General features: G+C 23.3%; 1 protein-coding gene and 4 pseudogenes across 1 annotated transcript; all 5 read left to right on the top strand.

Annotated features, from left to right (window-relative positions):
* Positions 1-2436: 2436 nt before the first annotated feature.
* LOC146884477 (non-specific lipid-transfer protein A pseudogene) lies at positions 2437-2816 on the top strand (annotated as a pseudogene).
* Positions 2817-8289: 5473 nt separating this feature from the next.
* Positions 8290-8635, top strand: LOC146884478 (non-specific lipid-transfer protein A pseudogene; annotated as a pseudogene).
* Positions 8636-12550: 3915 nt separating this feature from the next.
* On the top strand, positions 12551-12929 carry LOC114195164 (non-specific lipid-transfer protein A pseudogene; annotated as a pseudogene).
* Positions 12930-17406: 4477 nt separating this feature from the next.
* Positions 17407-17760, top strand: LOC114195165 (non-specific lipid-transfer protein A pseudogene; annotated as a pseudogene).
* A 3866-nt stretch (positions 17761-21626) lies between these two features.
* LOC114195166 (non-specific lipid-transfer protein A-like) lies at positions 21627-22306 on the top strand. Its single transcript, XM_028085556.2, has 2 exons — positions 21627-22010; positions 22167-22306. The coding sequence occupies exons 1-2, from the start codon at positions 21661-21663 to the stop codon at positions 22195-22197; spliced, it is 381 nt and encodes a 126-aa protein (XP_027941357.1). The 5' UTR covers positions 21627-21660; the 3' UTR covers positions 22198-22306.
* Positions 22307-23022: the final 716 nt, after the last annotated feature.

Raw genomic sequence — 23022 nt, forward strand, 5'->3', positions numbered from 1 at the left:
CATAAACACCTAATTCAAGATTTTTGTAGGTTACGATTACAAATTCTTGCTAAGGCAAAGAGGGAAATAAATTACTAAACAATGATGTTTTGATAGTTAAATTCTTCGCGATATATATGAAATAAACGTTTGATGTTACAAATAACAACTATTAAATATTTTATATACCTTAATCATTACATATTCTCCGCACACATTAATTGCATGTGGGAAACAAAATATTAAGAGCTAAAAAAATTTATTCTACTAATTTTTAAATAGTGAACTTTGAATGTAACTTTAACCTTATAAAATTTACTTGTAAAGTAAAATTTACATTAATTTATATACTTTAAATTCATTTTTTTAGTTGATGTTGGATTTCTAACACATCTTCTAATGCTAAAACATACACATCTCAAGTGTGATTGTGGTATTAAACATTAAACATTAATAGATGATCCGATAGGTCTTTTAAATGATAAATATCATTATAATAGACTTTGAATCTTATACTATATTGAAGACCTAACCATAAAATCTTTACTCTTAAATAACTATATTATTTATTTTATTCTTGTCTAAACAAAATTAAGACTTAAAGAAACTTAGAATTTAACTCCATGATCAAATTCATTTATCAAAAGAAATGTTTTGTATTCTATCTCGATACAGTCTCAACATTGGAAAACAAAACGAGTAATATTTATGGAATATTGTGATTAAGTAAAATAAAAATAATTATAAAAAACTTATATTAATTAAAAAAATATTGGTTATTATATATATTATATATAGATATATTAATTTTTCTTTTTGAAAAATACTCTGAAGATAAGAAAAAAAAGATAGAATAAGATAAGATTGATTTAAGGAATTTAATCATGACTTAAAAGATAATTAATTAATTAATTAATAACATAGAGAAAGGGAGAGAGAAAGAAAGAAAAAAAAAAGAGAAAGAGAGAAAGAAAATTTGGAGGAATGGTTCCAAGAAATTTTATCTAAAGTATTGTGGGTATCTTACAGTAATCAACCAGGTAATTGAGAATGAGATTAAACTCTTCTAATATTAATTTTAATAAATTTGTATGTGTTTTATTAAAGTTTTTTATTTTAAAATATATATTATTTTTTTTACTTTCAATTAATTTATGTTTAATTTTATTTTTTATTTATTTATACTTCTATTATTCAATTTATCTCTAAATGCATAACAAGAACTGTCTTTTATAATATCTCTTCGATATATAATATATATGGCAAGTTTATTAAGTAAATATAACCGGACCTATCTGTTAACAGTTGTATTATTGTTAATTAAAATTTTAGAAAGTAATAAATCTATTAATTTCTTTCTTGATATATTTAATTTAGTCATTAATGTAAGATTCTTAATTATCCAATAAAATTATTTTAGTAAGAATTAATATTTTGAAATCATTAATTTTAGTAAGAATTGGTTTTGAAATTGTGCGTACGCACGTTTTTTCCTATTATTAATATTATTTTATTAAATTTTAAAATATTTAAATTATATTTATAACATTATTAATAAATGATTTTAGTAATTTATTTACATATTGTTTTTTTTTTAATTTTACTAATAATTGTTTTAATTGATATGTATATAATATGAAAAATAGTTTTAAAAAAAATATATAGCAATCATTGGTATATTAATTGCACAATTTAATGTCCATAGACTAATTGTAGTTATTATTCAGTTATATTATATGTGTTTGTACATTAATATATTTGCAAAATAGGTTGAGTTTGACCACAGTTTGTAAACTCGTCCAAAATAGAATGAATCTCCTAATTCACACATTTCATACCATAAGTGTAAAACTTTTTTTACCATCTTTTGAGAACCTATGAGTTAATTGTTGAGATCCTAATAATAAATTTATAATCATAAGTCACTTATATAATAGATCTATTTTTAGTTAACAATTTTAAAAAGTAATACATTTATTAAGTTTTTCCTTTAAAATTTATTTTTCTTTTAAAAAAATCATTCATCTCATAAGACAATGTTAAAAAAACCATTTATTAATTTTTTCTTTATATGTTTAATTCAGTCATTAATGTAAAATTCTATCTAAATTTGGAAGAAGGGTTCTATGGAATTTTAATTATCTAAAGTATTGAGCTGGTATGTTATCTATAAATTTTTTATATCGTAATTTTATTTTAAAGAAACCATTTTTTATAGAAAATGTTTTCATGAGTTAAGAATTGAGTAACTAATAATAAATTTAAAATCACAAGTTACTTGCATATAAGAGATTTTGGTATTATTTCTATTTAAAATTTTAAAAAGTAATAAATTTATTATTATTTTTTCTTTGTATATTTAATTTTTCTTTAAAAGAATCAATTATCTAAGTGAAAAACACTATAAATATAACATTTTTAGTGTGTTTTATCCATCCAAATCAAAATATCAATAAATCATTGAGATAAAACAAAGTGTGAAAATGAAGAGAGTGTCTACATCAGTTTTTGGTTTGGTAATTGTGTTACTCCTCACAGTTGCAGCCATGAAACCAGTGAATGGGTTCAGCTGTGTGCGGGCAAAACTCTCATTGCTCTCATGCTTACCTTTTCTCACTACGAATCAAGAGAGCCCATCAAGTGCTTGTTGTAATGGGGTGAGGAATGTGAGAGCTTCAGCACCTACAAAACCTGAACTCCGTGAGGCATGTAAGTGTCTTAAGGCAACTGTCAATGAAACTCTTAACCTAAACAAAGACAAAGCTGTTCAACTTCCTAAATTATGCAATGTTGATGTTGGTTTTCCCATCTCCAAGGACATTGATTGTAACACGTAAGAATTTATTTATATATATATATATATATATATATATATATATATATTAATTTATACATACTCATAGCCCTCCTTCATTTATATATATTTGTTCACATTATTTTTTTCAGGATCTCTCTTTGAGCTAAAGTTTAAGGATGAAATGGGACATTGAAAATGGTTGATTATGCTTGGAAATTCCTTTCTTTTTCATGAAAAAAAAAGATTGTTTATTCAATTCGTGTGGAATAGACTTTTGTATTGAAAGTAATTATTACTGAATAAATATATCGATTGATGGTAGTCTTCGTTGTTTTAATGTTTGAGATATTCCAAACAAAATAATAAAAACTATATGCAATAAATTTATTAAATAAGTTTTTGTTAAGTATTACTGTGAGTTTTAATAGCTAAGCCGAAAGCTTAAAATTCATTATTCATTAGTTATTATTTGAAATTTTATTAAAATATAAAAATTCAAAGTATGATACAAAACTTATGATAAAATATATATTTTATGAAATATAATGAAACTTATCTATTATGAAATATAGGGAAGATGTGAAATCAGCTGATGAAGATGTTATTAGGTTACATGATTATGAAAGAAAAAAAAAATCTTAAAACAAATTAGTTAGTAAATAAATGTGATAGGCGATTTTGAACAATAACAAAAAAATGAGTATACCCGCAAATTAAGAATACATTGAAAACTTAACTTGGATATATGTAATTTTACTTTTTATTCTTTTAATCATTGTGATGATAAAGTTAGAGTGCTACTTTAAACCCGGATATAGCCTACTTCTCATTCATAACACATTTATGTTAACGTGATCTCATTAATTATGGCTCTATCGTTTCCATTAACATGTTTTCAGAAATTTTCATGGATTAAATTTTTTTATTGTAAGAATTAAATATGTTTTTAGTTTTTTAACTTTTAATAAAATTTAAAATTATTTTTTTTTGAAAATCTAAAAACAATTTAGTTCTGTTTTAATAATTTATACATCCGATCTAAACATATATAAAAATAATAATACTTCTTATGAATAACTTTATTTTAACCAAATTTATTGAATTAAAAATATATTTACTTTTACTTCTCTCTTTATTGTTTTTATTATTTTATATGTATTTCTTTAAATTATAAAAAGAAGAGTGTTTAAAATAATATAAAATAAAACGAAGTAAGATAAACATTTAAATTTTTTTTAATAAATATATAGTAAGCTAGTATATTTAAAAAGAATAAGACTTATAAATAGTTTAACCTAACATTTTCATGAAATGAAAATTCATTTCACTTCTATATATTTATTTAGATTTTTTTTAATAATTGATATAGCTTATTTATATTTTGTAAAGTGTAATTTTGTTTTTATGAATTTCACTACTAAATAGATAAAGAAAAAAAAAAGGAGAAATCTCTCGGTTCAATCTAAATTTTATAAACGTAAATGGTAGATTTATATCTTGTTATGTTATATTACACAGATATAATTATTTGTGGTTTTCTAATGTTTTATGAAAAAAAAAAATCTAAATGCAAATAAGGTCTTTGGAAACTTCAAAAAACATTTTCTATTTTTTTTATCTAATGGATAAAATTATTAGCAAGACGATATAAAATAATTTTGTCAATGTATTTACTCCTTATTCCATATAATACTTTGTTATCACTACTTAAAGATGAATTTGATCTATAAAGTGTATCATAATTCAGATAAATAACATAATAATTTGAATAGCTAACTTTTTAAGTAATGATTATTATTTTACTTAATCTTCTAATTTAACTTGATTATATATATATATATATATATATATATATATATATATATATATATATATTAATAAAATTTCATGTAATGATAAAGAACATAACATGATAGAGATGCAAAAGTTGATAACGATATAAGCTTATTTTGAATGCATGAAACAAACACAAATTGTAGAAGTGACAATTAAAACTTATGAAAGCAAAATTACAAGTTTAAATAAAAACAGTTCATGTCAAGGTTAAAATTTGCCGAGTACTATATCAATATATCAATATATCAATATATATATATATATATATATATATATATATATATATATATATATATATATATATATATATATATATATATCAATTGTTATCTTTTTATTTATTTACACTTATATTACTCGATTGGGTTAAGTATCTTTTTATTATTTAGATTTTAACGTGAATTTGAAATTCATTAAATTTTGATATGTTTTATTTTTTAAATTTTAAAAATGAATGAATGTAATCATTTTAATTGATATTGAAGCAAAAAATGATGTAAATAACTCAAATGTTAGCAAGGACATTAAAATGTAATATAATTAGGTTAAAAAAACTATATCCACTTATTTTTTAAAATTTAAAGTTTGAACATTAAAAACATATCAAAATTTCGAAAGCAGACAAATTTCGATTCCATATCAAAGTTCATGGAGTATAAAGATAGTTAACCCTATTCACTTTATTTTTAGTTCCACACTCATCCTAATTATCTATTTCAATTAATTTATCTCTAATTGCACACAAATTTTATTCTCTTATTTTATTTTATATATCTTTAGTTATCCACGAAGTCCTTTCTTTGAATTTATATTTTTATTATTGTATTGGTCGATGACATTCTAATCATACCTAATTTTTATTTAAGGTTCTCACTCTAATTTATTTATTTATTTTAAACATTGTTCTCTTATAATTCAAAAAATACATAAAAAATAACAAAAGTAAAGTAAATGTAATTTTTTTTATTCGGTGAACTTAATTAAAAGAAATTTGACTATATATTCTATTATTATTTTATAAGCTTCATATTTGTTTTGGTGGTGTATAAATTATTAATAAAAGAAAATCACATGTATTTATAATCATCACATTTTGTGATTATTGAAAATCACATCCTCAATTTTGTTGGTAAATTATTTCAAAAAAATTAACTTTCTTATATTCTTTTTATTTAATTATATTTTAAATAAATTTTACTCCAAAAATCGTAATTTTATTCTAAAAGAACCATCTTTTATGCAAAATTGTTAGAAGTGGATTTTAAGCTTAACTTAATCCCACAAAAGTCTACCATGTTAGAAGTAGGCTTTAAGTCTAACTCAACCTTAGCAAACCGACTTGTAAAGTGAGGTTTGCATCTCACTTATATATTGTGAATTGACCTTATCTCTAGTCGATGTGGGACTTCCAACAAAAATGGTTGTCTTCATTGGCGGAAGTATGAAGGGACGGGGGGAGCCGTGGCTCCCCCAACCATTTTTTTTTAATTTTATTTTCTATGTATTTAAAAAATAATTTTTATAAATTTTTATTTTATTTATATTAATTGTTTTTTATTTTATTTTATTTTTTATATATTTAAAAAAATATATTTATATATTATTACTTTATTTATATATTATTACTTTATTTATATATTATTACTTATTTATATATTAATTTAGTTTGAAAAATCTTTTTTAAAATTTAAAAATTATGTTTTTTTTTCTAATATAATTTTTTAAACTTTTTTATTTAGTTTCTCTCTTCCGTGCCTTCATCTCTTTCTCCCGTTTTATTTTCATTTGAATTTTCACCATCAATTCTTTATTATTTTCAAAATCAAATTGCACTACAACAAAATTGAAGAGTTAAGGAACATTTTGGACCGAACAATTTCTTCTTTTGAGTAAGTTCATCTTTTCCTTTTTATTTTTGAAGCAATATGTTTCTCTATTGTATGTGACTTTTCTACGCTCTAGACATATCTCTATCTGTTAGAGATTATAAAATCATGCTTTAATTGTTGATCAAACTCTTCTTTATGTAGATAGAGCTATTTTAGGCTTTGAAGTTGTGTAAGGGAAGAACAATATTAGGAATCCACTCTAAGATAAGGGAAGCTAATCATTTAGAAGTTATTAGTTTTCTTAAAATATTGAGTCTTGCTTTTAAGATTTAATTTGGAGTATTCATAATTTTATCTTTTTGTAAATAGGTGAGAGGTGAAAATTTTATATTAAAAAAAAATATGATAAAGAGTAAAAGAATTGATTCTTTTTCAAGAGGAATGGTTGTGATGAAGATGAAAAAAAATGCATCTACGTCATCTAAAATTGAGAAACTTCATGAGAATCCAAATATTGAAGAAAACGAAAAACAACTCTCTAAGGTTCCTAAAGTTACATATAATGAATTTGAAAATACTTTAGAACGTGATCCGGGAAAGCGTCTTCAAATTTGGCAATACCCACCAAATTTAATTGATGATGTACAAATGACTTATCTAAAATGGGGTTCATATCAAATGCGTCTAGAAAATTATTCATTGTTATATTGTTTAGATTCTATTGTGATGAGTGCTTATTTTGAATAAAAAAATGATGTAAAGAAATTGATTTTTTTAATTAAAAGAAATTGATTTTTTTAATTAAAAGAAATTATTTTTTTAATTAAAAAAATAATTTATATATAACAAATATAATTTGGCTCTCCTAGAATTTTTGGTCAAGTTCCGTCACTGATTGTCTTAGGATCTCTTTTTCAAAATATATATGATAAGTTTCTCAAAGTAGATCTACGCAACCTATATATGTTAAGAGTTGAGATACTAATAATTTTGAAATCAGAAGTCACTTAAATATAAGAGATCTTGGTATTATTTTTAATTAACAAATTTTAAAATTAATAATTTTTTTTTCTTTATATATTTAATTTTTTTTCAAAAAAACTCATTTATCTCATAAGACAAGGTTAAAAACAATCATTTATTTATTTTTTCTTTATATGTTTAATTTAGTCATTAATGTAAGATTGTTATCGAAATTTGGAAGAAGGATTGTATGATATTTTAATTATCTAAAGTATTGCGTTACCCTCTAAACTTTTGTTATCGTGATTTTATTTTAAAGGAACCATCTTTTATAAAAAAAAATTGTCTTATAAATTCATAATATCATATCATTTTTGAAAAACACATTCTGAGTTTTGTTGGTAAATAATTTCAAAAAATTAGTTATTTTATATTCATTTTATTTAATTAATTTCAAATAAATTTAGCTTAAAATTTTGTTTAATTTTACTTGAAAATTTGTAATTTTATTTTAAAGAAACCATATTTCATGGAAAATGTTTTCTTATAATATCTCCCGGATAATATATATGGTAAGTTTGTTAAGTAGATAGATCAGACGAATGAGGTAAGAGTTGGGACACTAATAATAAATATGAAATCATTTGTCACTAGCATATAAGAGATTTGGGTATTCTTTCAAATTAAATTTTTTTAAATGTAATAAATTCCTTAATTTTTTTCTTTGTATATTTAATTTTTTTAAAAGAATAATTTATCTAAGTGAACAACGTTCATGTAAACAAAACTCACAACACTATAAATATAACATCTTCTAGTGTGTTCTATCATCCAACTCCAAATCAAGAAGAGGAGCGAGTCATTGAGATAAAACAGAGTGTGAAAATGAAGAGAGTGTCTACATTAGTTTTTGGTTTGGCAATTGTGTTACTTGTTACAGTTCCAACCATGAAACCAGTGAATGGGTTCAGTTGTGTGCAAACAAAGCTCTCATTGCTAACATGCTTACCTTTTCTCACCACGAATTAACAAAGCCCATCAAGTGCTTGTTGTAATGGGGTGAGTGCTGTGAGAGCTAGCACCTACAAAACCTGAACTTCGTGAGGCATGTGAATGTCTTAAGGCAACCGCAAATGAAAATCCTAACCTAAACAAAGACAAAGCTGTTCAACTTCCTAAATTATGTAACGTTGATGTTGGTTTTCCCATCTCGAAGGACATTGATACGTAAGAATTCTTTTTTACATTTATATTTTTATTAATTTATACATACTCATAGCCCTCCTTCATTTATATATATATATATATATATATATATATATATATTTGTTCACATTTTTTTTTCAGGATCTCTCTTTGAGCAAGAATTTGAAGATGAAATGAGACATTGAAAATGCTGGATTATGCTTGAAACTTTCTTTCTTTTTCTTAAAAAACTTAGATTGTTTACTCAACTTATTTCACACAGGCATTTGTATTGAAAGTGATGATTGTTGAATAAATATACCTTGTGTTGGTATTCTTCATTGTTTTAATTTTATAACTTTACAATTTTATCATTATATCGTCATATATAAAGATGACAAATAAATTCGTTCTCGTAAGTATTGTCCAAATCCGTTTCCGTTTTGATTGGGAAAACTCGCATTAACTAAGTATAGGTACGACAAATGTCTGGCGTTTTCAATTGGATACAGGGATGGGGATATACATATATATCTACTACTACTACTACACACTTTTTAATTTTTATTTCTTCTTATTATTTGATTTGTCATGAAATTTATCCGCATCTCCAACATATTTTCTGTCTTATCTCAAGTTGTATACAATTCAAATGATGTATGTCAATTAAATATTTTTTGTCTCACATTTGAATATTTTTACTCATTTTTAATATTTTTATTTATTTTATATATTTTTTTCACATAAGAATGTTTAAAATTGTCAATTTAAGATTTCAATAGCATAAACCCTTCATTTACTAGGTAATATAGAACATTTATCTTATTTATTCTATTATTATTAATTGTTATTTCAGTTGGAACACTCTTTTTATTTCGTTAAAACAAATTTCGTTACCAATCAATCATTGACTAAATTGATATATGAAAATTTTTCTTAGATCTCTAAGGTATACCCTTAATTATACAATTATTTTCCTTTGTGCGGTTTCATTCAATGGTCTCTCAAATGGTTTTTCAAACACACATTTGATCATTTTTTTTAATATTTTTATTTGTTGTTAATTTTTATAATGTAGAATATTATTTTGATATTTTTTATATAATTAACTTTATTTTCTACTCATTATCATATGTGTTATTTTATCACTATAATTGTATAAATAAATTTAATTTATTATATTATAATAATTTAATGTAAACGCCATGAGTTTTTTTATCACCATCCAACACATATTAAAATTCAAAAGATGAAAGATTTATGTTAAAATTTTATTATTATCAGTTCAATCTTCTTCTTTTTTGTGTGATTTTGATAAAGTGATGTAATATAATTTTTATTTGTGTATGAAAAGAGTGATTTTTTTAGAATTTAACAAATTGAAGTAATAAACATTTAAAATAATTTTTAATTTTAATTTTAACTTTCCTTTTATATTTTTAAAAAATATTTGTATATTTTATCAAATAGGTTTCATTAATGTTTGCAACTTTAATAATTTTTTTTTGATTCTGATAAAAAAAATTTGGTTTTCTAATTTGAAATATATATAATTATATTATAATTTGTTTCTAAATATTTGATATTTAAAATAAAACATTTCTTTTAATATTGAATATTAATAATATTATGTTTCTTTTACCGTAATCTTTATTATTTTATAAAAATTAATTAATTGATATTGAAACAATAAGAAAGTGAGTATGGGTACGAGTACGGACATATAGCTGTTTTTCGGTGATGATGAGGATGAGACAAAAATTTGATACTCATTGGGTTTGAGAATAAAGATGATTTTTTTTTTCTGAGGATGAGTATAGGATAATGAAACTGGTCCATGTCCTGTCCTATTGTCATCCTTAATCATATTGTTATATTGTTATCGTCATATTATTATATTGTCATAATATCATATTGTCATATCATCACAACGATATTTTATCATATTGTTATATAATCATGTTGTCATATCGTTATAATGTCATATCATTATATCGTCATATTGTTATATTATTATATTGTCATATTGATTGTTATATTGTCATATTTTTATATTATTATATCGTCATATCGTTATATCGTCATATCATTATATTTTTATAAAATCATATAAAATTTTAAAATTATAAATAATAAATTATAAACTATAATTTATAAAATTTTAAAATAACAATTATATGTGACAACAATTGAGCAAGTTGATATGATAAGATAATAACCATGTCAGTTACTTAACAATCACATCATTGATCTATCAAAAGAAGTTAACAACCGACATTCAATTAACAAACTTAAATTTATTGACTACTCATTATACTATACATATTTATTAGGGAATTAAAAGAACTATATTCATTCATTGTTAAAGTGTAGAGAACTATATTCATTCATTCATTCATTGTTAAGTGTAGAGATCAAAATATATGAAACTTTATGCACAATCGAATATCAATTTCATGTCAAATTTTAGGACATAAAAGATATTTAATCCTATATTCAATTTATCTCTAGTTCCACAAACATCTCGAAGATTTATTTTATTTAATTCATCTTTAATTACGCATTAATATTTTAATTTATCTATATACATTCTGATTCAATCTAATTTTTTATTTAAAATTCTTACTTTCATCTATTTTATTATATTATTTTTAACATCGTTCTTTAATAATTCAAAGAAATATATAAAAAATAACAGAAGTAAAGTAAAAGTAATTTTTTTGGGTGACTTGATAAAAGAAAGTCAACTATATATTATATTGTTATTTTATAATTTTTATATTTCTTTGGGAGGTGTATAGATTATTTGTATAGGAAAAATCACATGTATGGATAGTTATCACATTTTTGTGATTCTCGAAAAATACATCCTCAGTTTTATGTGTAAATAATTTTAAAGAATTAGCTTTTTTATATATCTTTATTTAATTACGTTTTAAACAAATATTACTTGCAAAAATATTTAATTTTATTTGAGAAATAAAAAATTTATTTTAAAGGAACCAACTTTTATGGAAAAAGATTGCCTTATAATATCTCTAAGATAATATATATAATAAGTTCCTCAAGTAGATGTATCCGAACCTACGAGTTAATTGTTGAGATCCTAATAATAAATTTAAAATCATAAGTCACTTATATAATAGATCTTGAAATTATTTTTAATTAAAATTTTTAAAAAGTAATAAATTTATTAAGTTATTTCTTTATATATTTCTTTTCTTTTGAAAAGATCATTTATCTCATAAGACAATGTTGAAAAAACCATTTATTAATTTTTTTTCTTTATATATTTAATTCAGTCATTAATGTAAGATTCTTATCCAAATTTGGAAGAAGGATTCTATGAAATTTTAATTATCTAAAGTATTGCTGGTATGTTATCTATAAACTTTTGTTATCGTAATTTTATTTTAAAGAAATCATCTTTAATAAAAAAAAAAAAAAAGTTGTCTTATGCGTTCATAATATCATATCATTTTTTAAAAATACATCCTGAGTTTTGTTGACAAATATTTTGGAAAAATTAGCTTTTTTATATATTTTTTTCAATTATTTTTATATAACTTTTTCTTAAAAATCTGATTAATTTTACTTGAAAAACCGTAATTTTATTTTAAAGAAACCATTTTTTATGGAAAATGTTTTCTTATAATATCTCCCAAATAATATATATGGTAAGTTTGTAAAGTAGATATATCCGGACAAATGAGGTAAGAGTTGGGACACTAATAATAAATTTGAAATCATTTGTCAATTGCATATAAGAGATTTGGATATTGTTTCAAATTAAAATTTTTAAAATGTAATAAATTTCTTAATTTTTTTTCTGTATATTTAAATTTTCTTTAAAAGAATCATTTATCTAAGTGAGCAATGCTAATGTAAACAGAGCCTCCAACACTATAAATACAATATCTTTGAACGTGTTCTATCCATCCAAATCATAATATCAGCGAATCATTGAGATAAAACAGAGTGTGAAGATGAAAAGAGTGTCTACATCAGTTTTTTGTTTGGCAATTGTGTTACTCCTCACAGTTGCAGCCATGAAACCAGTGAATGGGTTCAGCTGTGTGCAGGCAAAGCTCTCATTGCTCACATGCTTACCTTTTCTCACCACGAATCAAGAGAGTCCATCAAGTACTTGTTGTAATGCAGTGAGCAATGTGAGAGCTTCAGCACCTACAAAACCTGAACTTCGTGAGGCATGTGAGTGTCTTAAGGCAACTGCCAATGAAATTCCTAACCTAAACAAAGACAAAGTTGCTCAACTTCCTAAATTATGTAACGTTGATGTTGGTTTTCCCATCTCCACGGACATTGATTGTAGCACGTAAGAATTCTTTTTTACATATATATTTTTGTTAATTTATACATATTCCTAGCCCTCCTTCATTTATATATATTTGTGCACTTTTTTTTTTTTTCAGGATCTCCCTTTGAGCAAGAGTTTGAGGATGAAATGGGACATTAAAAATGCTGGATTATGCTTGAAACTTCCTTTTTTTCTCATAAAAAAATAAGATTGTTTACTCAACTTGTTCCACACAGGTATTTTGTATTGAAACCAAGGATTATTGAATAGATATTTGTTTTGTTGGTATTCTTCATTGATTTAATGTCTGAGATTCCCCCGCCTAAATAAAACAATCAAAATTAAACTATTTGCAGTTAAGTTTATGATAGGTATTATTATAGATTTTGATAATTATGTTTAAAATGTAAGGTTAAAAATATAAAATATAAAAAATAACACTAAATTCATGATATAAATTATATTTTATGGAAGATTGTTTACTAAACTTGTGTGGAACAGGTATTTGTATCAAAAGTAAATGATTATTGAATACATATTGTTTTTGTTAGTATTCTTTACTGTTTTGTTGTTTGAGATTCGTCCCCTAAATAAAATAATCGAAATTAAACTATTTACACTTAAGTATATATTAAATATTATTATAAATTTTAATAATTATGCTTTAAATTTAAAGTTCATTAAAAATAAAAATATAAAAAATCATACCAAACTCTTAAACACTCAAAATCGGTAAGAATTGTGTATTATTGTATGCAAGTGATAATATATGCAAGTTGAGCCGAGAATGCACACTTATTATTATGAATTTGAATATCTATGCTAATAGTTTAAAATTCATTAATCATTGTTATTATTTAAAAACTGATTAAAATATAAAAAATTCAAAGTATTAAAATCATTCCAAATTCCCGATAAAAAATATATTTTATGAAATATAAAGAAACGTATCTATTATAAAAAAAAAAAACTAAATAAATATATGGTAAAGTGAAATCAGCTTATCAAGATGTTATTAGGTTACAAATGATCATGAAAGAAAAATCAAGAGGTTTAATTTTCTTAAAACAAATTAGTTAGAACACCGATAAAAAGTGAGTACACCTGTAAAATAATAATAACTTCAAAACTTAACTTAACTCGGTAACATCCGATTTTAGTTTGGAGAATGCTAACGGGTGTCCTTAATATATTGGTTAAGGAATAACTAATGTGTTTTAATTTTTTTTTTTTATATTGAAAGTGAAAATAATTAAATATATTAATTAAAATAGTATAAATACATATAACAAAATTTATAAAGACTAAAATACTTAAATTTTTAGACAATAATTTTATGACACAAAATAATGACTTTAAAATTTTTAAGGTCTTTACTAAAAAATAAAAAATATATATCTACTTTAGTTATTTTTTTATGTAAATTTTTAGATGTTTAACGCTATTGTTTTACTGATTTTTCTTTTAATTAAAATTTAATTATGTTTAATTATATTTAATTTTTAGCAACATTAAAATATAGTTATTTTATTATTTAATTATTTTTTTAATTTTTATTGGTGAGTATTAAATAAAACATTAAACACACTGTAAAATATTTATGGACATTTTTTCTTTTAAATAAAATAAAATAAAATTGAATGAATGAATGATTATTAGGTCAGATTTTATTTAATATTACACTTAAATATATAATTTTATAAAATTCGATGCATATTAATCATTCTTAACTAGAATACACCATTGTGATAGATAAACCACCGAAAACTAAGAGTGCCACTTTAAACCCAAATATTGCCTATTCTCATACACAACACCTTTATGTTAACATCATCCCAACTCATTAATTATGACTCCTTCTTGGTTCACTAACATGTTTTTAGACATTTTCAGGGTTAATTCTCTTTGATCATTGAAAATTTAGAATACTACTATTTCAAATTTATGGTGTCAATGATCAAACTTTGATAAAAATATTTGTGATATTGAACTTTGTTATAAAAGACCATCACAAAATCCATCAATTACATCATACTATCAATTTATTTATCACATCATTAATAACACTTAGAATTGTTATAAAAGAATATTAATAATTGAGTTAAAAGAATTATATCTCTTATTTTTAAGTTTAAGAATTGTTCTTATGAGGTCAAAGTAGTCTGGTGGTCATGAACAAAAGAGGGGGAAGATGTCTTCAAAAGACACTTCAATACCAAAGTCAATATGAGGTATTATGAATTAATGTCAGAAAGAATGTAATGTGTCATTTGTAAATAAAGTGTGTCCTTTATATTAGAGTTCATGAGCCTAACTTAGTTGGGCTTTGGTTCAATTGACCTAATTACCTACTCATCAGACTGAGTTAATTAACCTTGAATTTATCTTTTTTGGGATGATGATTATACTGACTTGACATATAGATATGATCCGAATACGTGCCATCCTTCAGGGTCGACATGTATTCGGTTGGGCTGTGTATATTAAAGGATACCTTGGTCGTGTAACCCCACTAGCCCTCAAGATGTGTACTCTTGGGATATTTGTCTGTGTATATCTATTTATTTTTAAAGTTTAGAAATTAAAATATATGAAATTTTGGATAAGAATGAATTTCAATTTCATACAAAAGTTAAAAGAATAAAAACATTTATAACCCTACTCAATTTATCTCTACTTTCACACTCATCGTAATTATTTATTTCATATAATTTATCTCAAATTACTCGATAGTACTTTAATTTATCTCCAATTAAATATAACTCATATTTATTTATTTTATTTCATTTATCACGCACGCACGAATCTTTCTTGATATTTACATTTTTATTAGGGTTAAATATGTTTTTGGTCCCTTAACTTTCAGTGGATTTTGGAATTTGTCAATTTCGAAACTATGGACCAATTTAGTCCTTCATCTTTCGAAATATGTAAATTTAGTCCTTTTAATCAAATTTCATTATATTTATTTGATGTTTCGTACGCATTTCATGATTGTATTTGAGTTGTTTATACTGTTTGACACATTTTTGTTTTAATGTTAAGTCAAATACTATATTGAAACGCGCTTGAAATGTCAAATAAACTTAACAAAATTTGATTAAAATGACTAAATTCACGTATTTCAAAAAATGAAGGACTACATTGGTTCAAAGTTTCGAAATAAACTAATTCCAAAATTAACTAAAAGTTAAGGGAACAAAAACATATTTAACCCTTTTTATTATTATATTGAATTATAACATTCTAATTCATATATGATCATTTTAAAATTCTTGCTCTGATTTTTTTTAACATCGTCCTTTTATAATCCAAATAAATATAAAATATAAAAAAATAAAGTAAAATTAATTTTTTAGTATTATTTTATACTCTTTATATTTGTTTGGGTGGTATATAAATTATCATTGAAAAACACATCTCAGTTTTGTTGGCAAATAATTTTTAAAAAATAGCTTTTTTATATTGGTTTTATTTAATTTATATTTTAAATAAATTTTACTTAAAATTTTGTTTAATTTTACTTGAAAAATCGTAATTTTATTGTAAAGAACCATCTTTTATGAAAACATTGTCTTATAATATCTCTTAGATAATATATATATATATATATATATATATATATATATATATATATATATATATATATATATATATATATATATATATATCAGAGATTTTTGTATTCTTTTCAATTAAAATATTTTAAAAGTAATAAAGTAGTTAAGCTTTTTCTTTAAAAAATTATTTCTCTCATATGACAATGTTAAAAAAATCATTTATTAATTTTTTTCTTTATATTTTAACCCGGTCATTAATGTAAGATTCTTAGTCATTAATGTAAGATTCTTATCTAAATTTGGTAGAGGGTTCTATGAAATTTTAATTATCTAAAGTATTGCTGGTATTTTATCTATAAATTTTTGTTATCGTAATTTTATTTTAAAGAACCATTTTTTAAAAAAAATAGTTGTCTTATAATTTCATAATATCATATTTAAAAATACATCCTGACTTTTATTGATAAATAATTTCTAAAAATTAGCTTTTTATATTCTTTTTATTTAATTGTAATATAAATAAGTTTTACTTAAAATTTATTTAGTTTTACTTGAAAAATCGTAATTTTATTTTAAAGGAACCATTTTTATGAAAAAAAGTTGTCTTATAATATCTCTTTGATAATATATGATAAGCTTCTCAAGTATATCTACTCGACCAATAAGTTAAGAGCTGAGATACTAATAATAAATTTGAAATCAAAAATTACCTGTATATAAGAGATTTTGGTATTATTTTTAATTAAAGATTTTAAAAAATAAAAATGTATTAATTTGTTTCTTTACATATTTAATTTTTCTTTAAGAGAATAATTTATATTAGTGAACAATACTATCATGAATAAAGCTCACAACACTATAAATATAACATCTTTCAAAGTGTTCCATCATCCAAATCAAAAATAACAGTGAATCATTGAGATAAAATACATTGTGACAATGAAGAGAGTGTCTACATCAGTTTTTGGTTTGGCAATTATGTTACTCATGACAGTTGCAGCCATGAAACCAGTGAATGGGTTTAGCTGTGTGCAGGCAAAGCTCTCATTGCTAACATGCTTACCTTTTCTCACCACGAATCAGCAGAGCCCATCAAGTGCTTGTTGTAATGGGGTGAGTGTTGTGAGAGCTTCAGCACGTACAAAACCTGAACTTCGTGAGGCATGTGAGTGTCTTAAGGCAACCGCCAATAAAACTCCTAACCTAAACAAAGACAAAGCTGTTCAACTTCCTAAATTATGTAACGTTGATGTGGGTTTTCCCATTTCCAAGGACATCGACTTTAACACGTAAGAATTCTTTTTTTATATATTTTTTTCTTAATTTATACATACTCATATCGCTTATTCATTTATATATATATTTGTTCACATTTTTTTTAGGATCTCTCTTTGAGCAAGAGTTTGAGGATGACATGGGACATTGAAAATGTTGGATTATGTTTAGAACTTACTTTCTTTTTCATGAGAAAAATAAGATTATTTACTGAACTTGTTCCACAAAGGCATTTGTATCGAAAGCAATGATTATTGAATAGATATTTCTTTTGTTGGTATTCCTTATTATTTTAATGTTTGAGATTCATCCATCTAAACAAAATAATCAAAATTAGTTGGCTTATCAACTTTCAAAAAAAGATCATAACGGTAATAACAATGCATTATATATTGAGGACCTGCGGTAAAACTTTCAACTTGATCTAACGATTAATGAAGCAGGAATTCAAATGTTTTCGAGATGACTCAGAGTTGAAAAATTCACAAATTTCAAGTCATCCCAATGTACCAATTTATCAAATTTTACTATTAACATGTTTTATACAACTTAGCCACTCAACTTAAAGAAACAATGCAATTTGAGGTTCAAAAACACAAATTTATTACACAACCAAAAATTAAAAACAAAAATCAACATAAAATAGCTAAAATTAGCTCTCATCACTTTAAAGAAAAAAGTTCTTTCACACCTTCCCACGTATTCCTACAAAACCTAATTACACCTACAAGAATACCATTTTCAAGTTGTAATTCTTGAAAAAAGAGGTAGAATGGAAACTTGCTCTACTCATGAAGTTCATCGGATAGAATGGAATAGCTTTTCGAGATGACTCCAAAGGTTTACTCTAATCAAATAAGAGATGAAAATAGAGGTGAGATTGGAAGAAGGAGATTTAGATGAACCGGAACAAGGAAAAAGAGTTTTGAGCATGTGTACAAGAGGAGGGGATTCTGTTTTAATTTTAAAAGGAGTTTTACAATATATATATATATATATGTATATATATATATATATATATATGAACCTTTTATAATAAGTGTGATTGTTATTAATGATGTGACGAATAAATTGATAGTATGATGTAATTCATGGATTTTGTAAAGTAAATGCTATTTGTAAAAGCTAAAGTCCTTCTTAAAATATGTGTTATACAAACAATTATTTTATAACAGGAGTTTATGTGAATCGTGTGCATATTATCAGAAAGAATCCAATGTTTCCTAGTGTAACTTCAATGTTGTTCCGTTGCTACCTCCTCGTTCGTGTTAAGAAATAGTGAAAAATATGTACTAATTTTGACTAGGTAGTTTGTTGTATAGTTTTGTAATATATTTTAGCAGTTAAATAAAAAGTGTCATTTATTAAAAAAAAAAAAAGTGATTATGATTGTGGAATTAGAAACGATACTTCCTAAATTTAATTATGTAATTGTAGAGATTAAGCGGTCTTAGTTCATAAAAGTAAATGTTTAAAATCTGATGTTGCGACTAAATTACACTAAAAAAACATAATTATTTTTAATCGGAGTTATTTTTAGCATTTCTGATAATTTTAACTCGGAGAAATAACTTTACCTAAGAATTTTCCTAAAATAATCATCGTGGTTAACATATTATTTGAGATTTCTAACAACTTTGGAACTAGCGCAGTTTATTTGGGATTTACAAAACCCTAATATGATTTGGGTGTTTCAGAAACCTGGGGGTTTCATTGCTAAGTATTCTAATCAAACACAATCTGACATTAGTTGATTAGTTAAAAATATAATTATGTTTATTTGTTTTTTTTAACTATTTTTTTTATTTTATCTTTATTTAATTTTGTATTCATGTACATATGTTGTAGGTCATTTTGATATTTATTACAAATAACTAAATATTAATAATTAAGGTAAGAGAATAAAAGAGGGGAAGTGTCTCATCCCAAACTCAGTCCGAGATATTAAGAATCAATGTTAGAAAGAAAAAATGTAACATGTATTTCTTAAAGTGTATTATTTATATTAAGATTCATGGGTCTTATCTAGTTGGACTTTGGTTCAGTTTACCTAATTACCTGTTAATCGGAATGAGTTAATTAATTTTGGATTTACTTTTTTTGAATGATGGTTATACTAACTTGGCGTACTAGTATGATATCAGCATGTGTCATCCTAATGGGTTCACATATACTCAAATGGGTTGTGTATGTTAAGGGGTACCTTAGTGGTGTAATCCCACTAGCTTTCAGGCTGGGGTATTTTGTTCATCTTTTAAATTTATGAATTAAAATATATGAAAGTTATGAATAAAGACGAATTTCAATTTCGTATAAAAGTTTGAGGAGTAAAAACTAATTTATCTTTAATTACTAGTACTTTAATTTATCTCTAATTACATATAACTTATTTATTTCTTTGATTTCATTTACTTATGCACATATCCTTTCTTTAAATTTATATTTTATTTCATTTATCTCAAGCTATGCACAAATCTTTTCTTTAAATTTATATTTTATTATTATATTGGTTTATCACATTCTAATTCATATATATATATATATATATATATATATATATATATATATATATATATATATGATAAGTTTCTCAAGAAGATGTACTACAAGAAAATGTCTCATTAGTAATCAATTTAAGTGACCAAAAGTTGTCAGTTACTATAATGACTAATTTAGATACCAATTTACAAAGTAAAAATTATTGATTACTAAAATAGTTACTATTATGAATAAATATTATAATCGATCACTAAATTGGTTTTTAAAATTAGTTACCATGGTTTTAGTTACTAAAGGAAATTGGTTAATAAACATTAGCTACCTAGGTTTTGGCTAACAAAATGACTTAGTTACTAAATTAGTCTCTAATTAATTAGTGACTAATTTAGTGACCAATTATAATTTTTTATTTATAATATTAACTATTTTAATAACCAATAATTTTTAATTTTATAAATTGGTATCTAAATTTGTCACTATAGTAAGTAACAACTTTTGATTACTAAAATGGGTTATTAATGAGATATTTTATTAAAGTGATGTATAAGGACCTATGAGATAAGAGTCGAGATTTCAATAATAAATTTTAAATCATAGGTCACTCGTATAAGAGATTTTGGTATTATTTTTAATTAATTTTTTTTAAAAGTAATAAATTTATTGAGTTTTTTCTTTAAATAATTAATTTTCTTTTAAAAAAATTATTTCTCTCATTAAACAATGTTAAAAAAATCATTTATTAATTTTGTTTCTTTATATGTTTAATTCAGTCGTTAATGTAAGATTCTTATCTAAATTTGGAAGAAGGGTTTTATGAAATTTTAATTATCTAAAATATTGCTGGTATGTTATCTATAAATTTTGTTATCGTAATTTTATTTTAAAGAAACCATCTTTAAAAAAATGGTTGTCCTATAATTTCATAATATCATATCATATTTTAAAAATACATCCTGAGTTTTGTTGATAAATAATTTCGAAAGATTAGCTTATTTTTGTTCAATTATTTTTTAAATAAATTTTACTTAAAAATCTAATTAATTTCACTTGAAAAATCGTAATTTTATTTTAAAGAAACCATCTTTTATGGAAAATGTTTTCTTATAATATCTCCCAGATAATATATATGGTAAGTTTGTTAAGTAGATATATTCGGATGAATGAGTGAGGTAAGAGTTGGGACACTAATAATAAATTTGAAATCACTTGTCACTTGAATATAAGAGATTTGGGTATTATTTCTAATTAAAAAAATTTATAAGTAATAATTTTTTTTAAGAGAATCATTTATTTGAGTGAATAATGGTAATGTAAACAGAGTTCACAACACTATAAATATAACATCTTCCCTTGTGTTTCATCATCCAATTCCAAATCAAAAACAACAGTGAATCATTGAGAAAAAAACAGAGTGTGAAAATGAAGAGAGTATCTACATCAGTTTTAGGTTTGGCAGTTGTGCTACTCGTCACAATTGCAGCCATGAAACCAGTGAGTGGGTTCAGCTGTGTGCAGGCAAAACTCTCATTGCTGACATGCTTACCTTTTCTCACCACGAATCAAGAAAGTCCATCAAGTGTTTGTTGTAATGCGGTGAGGAATGTGAGAGCTTCCGCATCTACAAAACCTGAACTTCGTGAGGCATGTGACTGTCTTAAGGCAACCGCCAATGAAACTCCTAACCTAAACAAAGACAAAGCTGTTCAACTTCCTAAATTATGTAACGTTGATGTGGGTTTTTCCATCTCCAAAGACATTGATTGTAGCAAGTAAGAATTCTTTATATATATATATATATATATATATATATATATATATATATATATATATATATATATATATATATATATATATATTTATTTATTAATTTATACAAACTCATAGCCCTCATTCATTTATAAATATTTGTTTATATCTTTTTTCAGGATCTCTTCTTTAGCAAGAATTTCAGGATGAAATGGGACATTGAAAATGTTGGATTTATGCTTGGAACTTCCTTTCTTTCTCATGAAAAAAAATAAGATTGTTTACTTAACTTGTTCCACAGATGCATTTGTATCGAAAGTAAATGATTATTGAATAGATATTTATTTTGTTGGTATTCATTTCTTCATAGAGTCTCTTGGTATTTAATTATGATGTATGGTTTTACCACTTGATATCTCCAACACATTTACTAATTTGTTGTATGATATACATCTTGAGCATAAGTCTATAATATTAATCAATGGTCTTATACGTTATTCAAACAACAAATTTCGATAGATTTTGTAGAAACTTTGATACTATTTTAAGGAGTGAACTTTAATTCTAACATTTTTATTTTTAAATAATTATATTATTTTACCTATACCTCATCAAAACAAGAGTTAGAAAATATTAGACTTTAACTTTGTGATTAAATTCATATATCAAAATAAATGTTTTGTATTTTGTCTAGATAAAGTCTTAATATTGAAAAGCAAATAGAGTAATTTTTAAGAAATATTGTGAATAAGTAAAATTAAATAATGATAAACATAAATAAGAAGAAAACAAAATTTAAAAAAGGATATATTAATCAAAAAAGTTAATTGACTAAAAAAATACTAATATTAATATATATATATATATATATATATATATATATATATATATTTAAAAATGTATTTTTAAGGTATCTTCTGAAGATAAGAAGAAAAAAAAATCAGATAAGATAAAATTGCAATTAATGAGTGTAATCATAACTATACTAATTAATTAATTAACTTATTCATTAATTAACTAATTAATTAATTAACT

Source organism: Vigna unguiculata, chromosome 8, assembly GCF_037176805.1.
Source record: "Vigna unguiculata cultivar grain cowpea cultivar isolate G323 ecotype 2 chromosome 8, ASM3717680v1, whole genome shotgun sequence".
NCBI classification, from domain to species: Eukaryota; Viridiplantae; Streptophyta; class Magnoliopsida; order Fabales; family Fabaceae; genus Vigna; species Vigna unguiculata.

Coding starts and splice junctions, on each gene's coding strand:
- LOC114195166 (XM_028085556.2), top strand. CDS start 21,661: ATGAAGAGAGTATCTACATCAGTTTTAGGTTTGGCAGTTGTGCTACTC. Junction 22,011..22,166: donor AAAGACATTGATTGTAGCAA/GTAAGAATTCTT, acceptor ATCTTTTTTCAG/GATCTCTTCTTTAGCAAGAA.